The sequence below is a fragment of the Balaenoptera borealis genome (assembly GCF_965194805.1).
Source record: "Balaenoptera borealis genome assembly, chromosome: 5".
In the NCBI taxonomy this organism is placed as follows: Eukaryota; Metazoa; Chordata; class Mammalia; order Artiodactyla; family Balaenopteridae; genus Balaenoptera; species Balaenoptera borealis.
The window spans coordinates 72,533,004-72,544,538 of record NC_138862.1 but is presented as its reverse complement, the minus strand read 5'-3'; the positions used below and the strand labels follow the sequence as shown (position 1 = coordinate 72,544,538).

General features: G+C 35.9%; 1 protein-coding gene across 4 annotated transcripts in view; it reads right to left on the bottom strand.

The window, feature by feature from the left end:
- Positions 1–7,555: 7,555 nt before the first annotated feature.
- Positions 7,556–11,535, bottom strand: part of PAK2 (p21 (RAC1) activated kinase 2) — an 86,516-nt gene continuing 82,536 nt past the window's right edge. For all 4 annotated transcript variants that reach the window (XM_082393287.1, XM_082393288.1, XM_082393290.1 and 1 more), the window contains one exon: positions 7,556–11,425. In XM_082393287.1, coding sequence (XP_082249413.1) covers positions 11,339–11,425 — 87 coding nt within the window. In that variant the 3' untranslated portion in view covers positions 7,556–11,338. The remainder of the gene's footprint in view (positions 11,426–11,535) is intronic.

Below are 11,535 nucleotides of genomic sequence, written 5' to 3'. Positions count from 1 at the left end.
CAATCACTCCATCAAGAATTCATAGCAGCTACTTGTGGTCTCTTCCCACTGATGGATTACTAAATGTGTAACACTGCAACAATATTTAAATTGCATTTATGTTTTCATAAGCTATATAAACAATTACATTCCTTCAAAATCAGCTATCTATACAGCTGAGGTGAGGCCTATGGAGCTGAAAGTTGTTTCCAGTTAACTCTCGAGGAGTTGATGGGTAATGGAAAGGCTGAAATTCTACCTGGGTCATTACTGAGTAAATTATTCAGCCTCTCTGACCCTTTTCCTTCTATCTAAAAATGAGCTATGTAGTATCAAAGGAGACAACAGATGTGAAAGGGGATGCCAGAGACTGAATGTTTGTCTCCCCCAAAATTCATAGGTTGAGACTTAACCTCCAATGTGATGGTATGAAAAGGCGGGGCCTTTGGGAGATGATTAGGTCATGAGGGTGCCCTTATAAGAGACCCCCAAGGAGTTCCTTTGCCTCTTCCACCATATAAGGACACAGTGAGAAGCAAAGCTATGAAATAGGAAGAGGGACCTCACCAGATATCAAATCTGCTGGCACCTTGATCTTGGACTGAGAAATGTTTCCAGAACTGTGAGAAATGTTTCTGTCGTTTATAAGCCACTCAGTGTATGATATTCTGCTACAGCAGCATGAACAGACTAAGGGGAAGAGCTATAAAAAATTGAAACTGTGCAGTTTTCACATGCAAGCTATGGTGGCCACTGCTGTATGCCACACCCATTCCCCCTTCTTTACTAACAAGTCTGATTTTGTCTGGGGAGGCAATGTGCCCAGTTTTTTAAAACACTCTTCCCCAGAATCTCCTGCAGCTAGGAGAAGCCAAATGAGAGTTATGGTCAATGAGACAGAAACTAAGGGTTTCTGGGAACATGTTCTTTACTGATACATGCACTACTCCTTCCTGCTTTCCTTGTTGCCTTTTGCCCACCTTTCTTCTTCTTGCCTGACATGAGACTGGAGGTGGAGTAGCCATTGTGCATCTGTGTGGCAACAGGCATAAGGATATAGGCCTACGTGTGAAGAATGGTGGAGTGAAAATACGAACACAGCCCAAGTTCTTGGTGGCATCGCTGGACTCTATGACAACCCAAACTACCAGTGGACTTTTTTGGTGTGACTTAAATTCCTGCTTGTTCAGTCATTCTTGGGTACCTGTTACTTACAGCCAAACTTATTAATAATAGATATATAAACCAATTCCAAAGTACATTTTTCTTTTTCTTTTTTAATCTCTTTCAGGAAATGATTATCCAAACTATAATACAGAATGTCTCATATTGCAAGGTATGCAATACTGTAAAATGAAATATGTAATTTCATAGTATGTTACCAAACAATGATGTATTGGGGCTATCTTCATATAATATTCGCAATATAATTTCCTTAAGATATATTATGCATACATTTTTTAAAAGATGAGGTGGCGGAAAGGGCAGATAGCTCTGCGCAGCATTCTCAGTTCATTAGCCCCCTATCGGCTACTGCATTGTCATAAAGGGCTGTCCAATGAGTATGGTTAAAAAAAGTGATAGGTGGGGACTTCCTGGCAGTTCAGTGGTTAAGGCTCCGCACTTCCAATGCAGGGGGGCTCAGGTTCAATCCCTGGTCAGGGAACTAAGATTGTGCATGCCACACGGCGTGGCCAAAAAAATAAGTGATAGATCACACTTATCGAGTGCTAAATATGTGCTAGGCACATTCCAAGCATTTTATGTGAAATTAACTCATTTGACCCTAAAAAAAAATCCCTATAATGTAGGCACTTTTATTATCGCCCAAAACAAACAGAAAACAGCCAATTCACAGCAACAATTTTCAGTGCACAGTCTACTAGAGTAATATTGTTACTAACTAAAAGCATAACTGGTTCTCCCATTGCAGCAAAATTTAAAATTATACACTCCAATTTTATTTCTATTTAGAAGAAACTCCTAAGCACAAATAACTATATGATGAAACCAAGTTAAAAAAAAAAAGCTTTAATAAAGCTCTGTTTTACAATGCTTAGTGATGAAGAAATGTGCAGCGAGAAATACTCAAGTACTAAGACTTCTTGTGTCAAGACCATGGTCACCTGTGCATAGTCATTAAAATAAATACTGAAACAGGACACACAGTGGCACACAGTGGAGAGTATCAGCAGTAAAACATGCATAGATGAAAGGAAGTGGAAAAGTATTTGCTTGGCTGACAATGCAAGTTATATGAAAGTGGCTGATCCATGTATTCAACAGCCTATGGCCTAAACTTACTTTTCAATGAACCCTTGGTCTTAGAACATACTCCAAAAGATCTACAGATGAACAAAAGAAAAGGCAAAACATTTAAATACTTCTCACATCACCAAGAAGAGTGTGATCAAAATAGTGGCAATGTCTGTAGTAAAAAGTCAAATGGTTAAAGTTTTTTTTTTTTTAGTTTATTGAAAAACAAAACTCTTCAACAAAGTTACTAGCAGCAAAACTTATAGTATCCTAAAGTGTAAGGAATACTGAATGTGATTAAGAGGTCTTCTAGCTTCAACCACAAAACTCCTTAAATATTTTAAAGACAATATATTAAAGTAATCAGAATCAGATTGTACTGTTAGACATTCCTTAATCTTATGGCCCAGATCAAATAGTTTTTGAAAACGATGCATTTCTGTTTTTAAATACAGGAGAAGTCAAGGTAAAGTAATTCATTAAGAAATAGAGAAAAACATTTTTTGGCAGTGCATTCATGGCAATACTGTATATACCTACAGATCTAAAAATGAAAGACAAGAATGTATGTGGCACTGTTACTCCATTTTGATTGCTTAAAAAAAAAAGGGCAGCATAACTAGGATGAATGTTTTCATCTGCTACAGAACACAAACTGGGATCTGTGGATAAAAAGTAACGAGTATACCAGAAGTTATATATCCACGAGTGTTGTTCGTTTCAAAATAATCAACCTCATGGGTTACAAATTTATACAAAGGCTGTCCTTATATACTGAACATATTTTGTTTTCTAGAAAGGCAATATAATTTTTAGTTTTTTCCCCTAAACAAAAACTAAGATGCCTAGGGTAAAAAGTTATAATCAGGACTACATAGGCTATAAAAATCTCTTTATACTCATCAACTCTTAATTTCTGACCAAGAATCTATGACTGGTTTTTAAGGCTGGGCTGGCTTTCCTCCATCACTCTGCACATTCTTAGGTAAGCCTTTCTCCTTTGGGCGCCCACATTAATATGCTCAAAGAACAACACACGTTTTAAGACTACTCAAATAATGTACAGTACAAATTACGTTCTGAAGAGATTTTTAAGAATTTGCTCTTTTTTATCCTTACCACTCTTCCTTCCCGATTGTTAAGTTTACCAAGAGCTACTTGTATATTTTATATTCAGTGGTGAAAACAGAACCCTACTGATTAAAAGCTTACCAAATCCATACCTACATCACATTCTGGACCTTAGCCCAAAATAAATATCTGGTCACAGCATTTTTAAAAAGCTAGGAATCAAAGTCCTCTATTTTGCATAAAGGAAGACTGCTAACGAGTAGAATCTTAGAAATTCTCAAATACACCAGTGAGCACGCTAGTTAACAGTCAAGGGAAGTCACTTTTTTGTTTTTTGCTTTATTTATTTATTTATTTGGCTGCGCTGGGTCTTAGTTGCGGCATGCGGGATCTTAGTTGCAGCATGCTTGTGGGATCTAGTTCCCTGAGCAGGGACCCCTGCATTGGGAGCGCAGTCTTAACCACTGGACAACCAGGGAAGTCCCTAGGGAAGTCATCTTTTTGATGTTTTGAGAATCTCTTGGAAATTCAGTGATTTGGAGATGTTTGTAGGGATAATTTCAAAGACATGTTGACAGTAGATGCAATATGATAATGAGAAAAACAGCAAGTTTGGTCTCCTCTTTCCACAAGTTTACCTGAGGAAAGTCAAAGGAAACTGTTTTAAAAGGAAGACAGGTGAGCATGCTTGTTTTGCTGAGGGTTGGAAAGAACAGAGGCACAGGTAAAAGGTATAGGATAGTTAGGATCAGTCAAAGTGGCCTGGAGACCTGGCAGGTGGTGGAATACTGAGCACGGGTTCCCGGTGAGCCTGGCCACTGAGACGAAGAACATCTTTCACTGAGACCCAAAGGAAGAAGGCAAAGTCAAAAACCCAGAGAATTCTGGCAGTAGGGGAGAAGAAAGTGTTGAGATGGTGGGAGAAAGGGGTTGGAAGTCATGAGACAGTTTGGAGAAAATGAGAAAGGAAAAAAAAAAACCTAGGAGCGAAATGAATGAGCAGTGGGCAGCACCAAGAGCCCCGCTGAGAATTGAGAAAAATCAATGTGAAATGTTTAGTGCAGTTCCAGACAGTGTTATACTTAAAAAAAGAACCCAGAAAAAATAAACAAACCTGGAGATAACTAAAAAACTCTTTTAAAAAAATGACCTATCATGGCTTGAATGTTTGTGTCTGCCCCTGAATTCATATATCGAAGCCCTACCCCTCACTGGAATCTGGAGATGGGGTCTTTGGGAGGTAACTAAAGTTAGATGAGGTCATGAGGGTGGGATCTTTTGATGGGATTAGTGTCCTTGTAAGAAGAGACTACAGAGAGACTGCTCTTTCCAAGTGTACATATACAGAAGGGGGTACAGTGAGCACACAGCTAGATGGTGACCACCTACAAGCCAAAAGGCCTCAGAATGAAACCTACTTTGCCGGCATCTTGATCTTGGACTTTTAAGACTCTGCAACTGTGAGAAATAAATTTCTGTTGTTGAAACCACTCAGTGTATGGTATTTTGTTATGGCAACTTGAGCTAAGCAAAAACTCTTTAATACACCAGGGACGATACTGAATTTATGAAATAAGAACAGAAGGCTGTAAAAAGATCAGAAAACGAGAATGATCTTAAAAATGTGAGGGAGTTCCCTGGTGGTCCAGTGGTTAGGACTTGGCGCTTTCACTGCCGTGGCCCCGGGTTCAATCCCTGGTTGGGTAACTAAGATCCTGCAAGCTGCACAGTGAGGCCAAAAAAATAAAATAATAATAATAAATAAGTAAATAAGTAAAACAAACAAAAAGTGATAGTTGATATATGTTCAAAAAAGGGTCAGAGATAAAATCAAGGAAATTCTCCCAGAAAGTTAAAAACAAAAGGCAAAGAGATGAAAAGCAGGAAAGATAAGAAAAACAGGAGATTAATGCTGGAATTCCAAAATGAAATAACAGGGAAAAAAAGTGGCAATTATTAAAGAAATAATACAAGAATTTACCAGAACTGAAGGAAATTAGTCCGTTACCATGAAGGCCTGCCAAAAGCTAAACATACAGACCCTCTCTCCAAGGCATTTCATGGTAAATTTTCAGAACAAAAGCTCCAGAGAAGCAGAAAAATGGGTTACATATGAAGATGTTATCAGAAATGGCAGGTTTTTAAGATAATGAAGCAGGGACTTCAAAATTCTCAAGGAAGATTATTTCCAATCTAAAATCCTGTACTATCAATTAAATGTGAGACATTTTCAGACATGCAAGCTCTTAAAAATCTTAACCTATATGCACCCTTCCTCAGGACACTAATGAAAGATGTACTTCTCCAGGACACTAATGAAAGATGTACTTCTCCAAAATGCGGAATAAACCAAGCAAGAGGAAACAAAGGATCTAAACTCAGGAGAAAAGTGAAACTGAGTTTCAGATGCCCGAGGGCAGAAGGCCTGGAGAGAAAGAGCCCAAACTGGAGCCCTAATCAAGTTCCCGGAAAGAAAAGGGAACTGTCCTTATCCAAGACATTTAATTCTATAGAAAATTGTCTTCAGAGGGCTTTTGCAGTGAGTTTGGAAAAACTTAGTGATAGAAACATAGAAATTTTCAAAGGAAACAAAAAGACAAAATTAACAATAAGAAAAGCAAAGAGTTGCACAAGAAATGACACGTGGTGATAATAAATTACTCAAGTGAACAACAGTCCCACATAGTCATAAGGTAAAAACTGACCGCTAATCAAATAAAACTTTGCCACCTTTCTTAATTGGGAGACTAGAGGGAGTAGAAATGGGAAAATGGGATGGTATAATAGTAACCAAATTCTCAACTGTCATAACAGGAAGTTTCCAGAAAAAGTAAAATACAGAAATGTCAAGAAATACTTGTAGGACTTCCCTGGTGGCGCAGTGGTTAAGAATCTGCCTGCCAATGCAGGGGACACAGGTTCGAGCCCCGGTCCGGGAAGATCCCACATGCTGTGTGCGCCACAACTACTGAGCCTGCGTGCTGCAACTACGCGCCTAGCCCGCACGCCTAGAGCCCATGCTCCGCAACAAGAGAAGCCACCGCAATGAGAAGCCCACGCACCGCAACAAAGAGTAGCCCCCGCTCGCCGCAACTAGAGAAAGCCCGTGTTGCAACAACTAAGACCAAACACAGCCAAAATAAATAAATAAATAAAATTAATTAAAAAAAAAAAACCAAACAAAAACTGAAATTAAAAAAGTTAAAAAAAAAAAGAAATACCTGTATAAGTATATAATATAGAAATCTGAAAATTAATGCAGGCTAAAACCAGCTCAAAGTTAAAAGCAGAGGCCTCTGTGGAGCAGGACTCTGCAGTGAGAAAGTCTGCAGCTGGGGACTGGCACTATTTATAATGACTCCTTTATGATTATCTGACTTTTTAATCTGTGCATATTATTTTGTTAAAAACCTAAAATAAAGGTCAAAAAAGACCTTTCCCTTCATTGTTCTACTCTTCCTCCTCTTCAAAAGATAAAAACTTGTTAAATGATTTGCATAAAAAATAATTCCCTAATTTAAAAAAAGTCACAAATATCAAAATAGTAGTAAAGCATGTGTTAAGCTCCTACAAATAGTGCTTTTCAATAAAATCAATCATCTAGGCATTTTTGAACTTTTCTTAGGCAAATGTTTTGGGCATTTGCTATAGTTAAAGAAATACAAATGTCAGAATAGCACAAAGCAGTTTTATAATATAACGAATATATTTTATGCAGTCATTGCCTACACCCCCCCACTCCAGGCTAAAAAATGTATAATTTTGTTTTTTCATAGTGAACTCTCTATAATGCACCTGTTCTCCATGTCAGCATATCCAACATTCAAATTAAATGCATATAATGAAGTGATGCCTTAACGTATGGCACTTTTAAAGATTTCTTGGTGCATTTAACACAAAAATTCTAGTAAAATTCTTATTACTTCACCTAGGTAAGCATTAGAATTTCAGGCCAAATTATTGAAGGTATTTCAACAGATCAGAAGTGCTTCCCTGGGTCTGATAGCCAGAACATTTTGAACAAATTTATTCTGAACCTGATTTAGAAGAGCAAAGGCTCAAGTTATTACTCATTAATTTTTGAAAACCTTTCCAATTTGGAGCTCTGTAATACATTCATGGTGCCATGACATGTTTAAAAAATATTCATCCTTAAAAATACTAGAACGTTCTTTGAAAACCTGTTACACTTATTCTTTTAAGCTATTCTGATCTAAAGAAAGAATTAAAGTTTTAGTAAAAGGGAAAATGAACATTTAAAAAAGTTTATTTCTAGCCCTGAAAGAACAAAATTATTGAACAAGGTCATCAAATACAGCAGTTAATGTCAATGTAACAATTAAATAACTGAATGGGATTAAATTAAAAATAAAAGTCAATATAAAATTTGAAGACAAAACAGAAAAGACAAGTTACTTTCACTTAGTTCCATTTCTATCTAACAAAAACAAAAACAAAACAAAACAAACAAAAAAAACACAAGACATTCCTACCAAAGATGTTTGACAGAATTATCATACATTTCTTTCTCTCTCATTTGGCAACATTCTAGAATGGTGAATGAGAAAGACTTCAGTTCTCTCAAGGCCAGGCCAGTGCTTGGTTCTCCTTTGTAATTCCCACAATATCTACCACAGTGTCTTTGTCAAAGTGGTCAATAAATGTGTTAATGAGAAATAAAATCTCTGTGTGTGTGTATTTTTTCCACCTTTATTACACATACTCATATACACACACTGTGGAAAAACTGATTTTAGTTGTTTATTGTGGGAGCAGTTGAGACAAGGAAGACAATCTGCTTTTTATATTACTATAATTTCACTAAAAAAAACCCCAGAAGAATCTTAATCTGGATTTTAGCTATATTCCATAATGATTTTTTGACATTTCACTGGATATGGATCTCAGTACATTTTAAAACTTTTAGATTAAAAAACTGATGCAAATTTAAGCACCCATTTTTTTTTTTTTCTAATTATAACTACTGCCTGATCAGATCTAAAATTATTCTGGCTAGAATACGGTGTATGTATAAACAAACATGTATTTATGTGAGCCCTACAAAGAAATACTCATAGGTAGTTTTAAATTGCTTATTAAAGGCACAGGTGATTTAGGACTGGTGGTAACTAGATACATTTTAAGCAGCTTAATATTTATATGTTGAGAAGAGAATTTGTACTGTGTGCCAGGCACTCAACACATGAAAACAGAGTTGTGTTAGCCTTAGTTTCTTATGCTAGCACAATCACTCTACTTGTTTACTATTCTATGTAGGATGAAATATTCAATATTTTCATGGTTTCCCAGTTTTAACTGTCCCTAAAAGCAGCAAAAGGAACAAGAGGAGAAGGAAACTTTTAGACTGCCAGAGAGTCTGAAATATAATAAATACTACAGTAATATTGTCTTAATAACAAAAGAGGACTACTAAGGTAATTTTTAGATTTAAATGGGAATTTTCATTCTAAAGTAATGACAAAAAGGTAAATACAAAAGGCAGTTATTAAAAAAAAAAACCATGAATCTTGATTCAGATATAATTTTTCTTGCAACAACATGTGAACATTTTAATTTAAAATTAATAAATCACAATTCTGTATTGCTTTTAAGATTAAGATTATTCAATAATTGACACATTTCAGAATTAACCAAAGTACATTTCTATTACAAGTTAGTTTATCCAAGTAAGTAAAGAATAAACCACAGCGTAGCTCCCTTAACCTAGGAGTCAGGTTTTAATGACAAAGTCCGTTGCCAGCAATGGACATGCAGGTAACCATCAAGGAAGTTGTAAATACAAACCCCAAACTGCTTCTATAAACTGAAAAGACCTTTGTTGAGTCACAGGCATAAAAATGGGGCATTGGCACTGCATTCAGTGAATATGGCCTTTATGACTTACGCATGGAAGTGCCTTCTAGAGTGGTCATGAGGATCACAGTCTTATACCATCTAGTTGGTTTTCTATTTCATTGGTAGCATCTTCTTTATCATAATCCATCCAGACAACTATTTACAAAGAATGTTCAAATCTGGAACTCAAGAGACACTGTAGCTTTCCACCAGAAATAAACCAGCTTATTTCTGTAAAGTAATTTAGTAATAGCTGTAGAAGGCCAATATAATCCAGAGAAAAATGAAATCAAGAATCAAATTGAAAACAGAGACTATTAAGTGCTCTAGATACAAGTTTCACTAATTATCTTACTTATTTTCGTGAAAACCTTCCTGCATTACCAATTAAAAAAAACAAACAAACCCCACCAGCCATTTCTATCCTTATACCTGTATCTTAACACAGACATGATGGGAATGATAGGAAATAAAACTCATATTAAGTTCTCCTAATGTACTCCAAAACATCAAAATTATTTTTATTCATGATTTGTACTATTGCAGGATGGCAAGTAGGTGTGAAGTCAATTAGGAGCGAATGGTGGGAACAAAAAGCCAGAACCAAAGCACATATTTTTCTCTTTCATGTGGCTCTTGGCATGTCAGAAGGGACAATACTGCCTCCAAAAGCCAAACAATTAAAATGATGAGAGAAGAAGAGGAGAGGAGGGGAAGGGAGAAGAGAGGGCACTCTAATAATTAATGCTACAGGTCACAGACCTTTTTTAAATCTTTAAAATAAAAAATGTATTGCTATCAACAAGCACATTTCATTACTCTTTCTCCAGTTTTTTACATGAATATTATTTACTTATTTGAAAAAAATCTAAAGTAACTCAACATCTCAAACGACCCATGAATTTACCAAGAAGTACTTTGTCATTTAAGTTCTCACAGACAGTAAAAATGTTGGTAATGGGCTGGGAACAATGTTTATAACAAATCTCTACAGTTTACTGGTCAGAAGCTGCATCTCTAAGTAACTGACATTTCTCTTTCATGAATATAATCTTATCTATTTTAGAGCTCACCAAGGTTCAAGCCTCTCACTTTGTCTCTGCTAGCTCCAAATATTTTTTACCTTTAAATGGAAAAAAAAAAAAGGTTAACTTTTAAATTCTGAAAATTCAATGGTTATTATATTATTTACCATGGGAAGGGGGGGTGGGAAGGAGTAGGGTGAGAAAGGGTTAATTAAAAAACAAACTAGCTAAAATTACAACATATACAGAAACTTATTTCCAAAATGAAGGGAAAAAAAGAGGGAAGGGGAAAGTAGCGGCACAAACCAAAGTCCTGAAGCCAAATCTGAAGAGGACATAGAAAGAAAAACGAAAGTGTAAGAAAGTAGAGTCAATGGGATTCTTTTTCTGTTTCAATGATTTAGTTATAAATATAGATTATTAGTCTTCTCTCTATACATGTAACAAATGCCAAACAACTCACTATTATGAAATTTTTAAAACTGGTTCTTTCACATTTGTTAAAAAAGGTAAAAATCACATACTTTTCTTCCCTTCCTTCAGTTCAAATTCTGAACTGAAATATTACATGTAACAATAGCTGGTTCTAACTTCTATACAAAGTTAAACCATATTGAACTCCTTTGCCAATATAAGGAGCTACAAAATTTCTATCACACTTGCCTCCAATTTAGGCATAAGAAACATTTCTCAAAGCAACTCAAAAGGAGCAAGTCAAGGAAAAGAAAGTTAGGAAGAAGAGAGAAAAGAAGACTAGCAGATAAAACACATACTCTGCAAAACTCAAATCTGCCATTCAAGTACTGAAAATACCCCAAAAGGGACAATGAATGGGATCTATTATAATGAAGTCAGCAAAATAAAATGCAAATCTCAAGCATGATAAATGGCCCTGATGGGCTTTCTGCTGAAAGACGTAAGGCTAGTGATTCAGTCCACGATTCCTTTTGGACCCTAAAGAAGGGATTCAATAGAAAGTTGTCATTCTGTTTTGCAATTTTTTCTTGGTTGTCTTCAGGAAATAGTAGCTTGTTTTTTTCCTCCATGTTATATAGACCATTTCTTTAAACCCCAAAAGAATAATATTTTTCATATATTAAAAGACTTCTTTTAGAAAATGGAAAAAAGAATATGAGGCCACGGCAATGATGTTAACGGTTACTCTTCATTGCTTCTTTAGCTGCCATGATCAGTGGTGTCAAGCTGGATAATGGTTTGGCCAGTTTCAGGAAGGGATGCTGTCAGAAAGAGTGGGGGAAAATAAATGTAAATGTCACCAGTTTAGAAGCTAAATATTTCCTTTCAATTAAGCCCCAAAGACTACTTTATGGATCATAATTTATTTAAC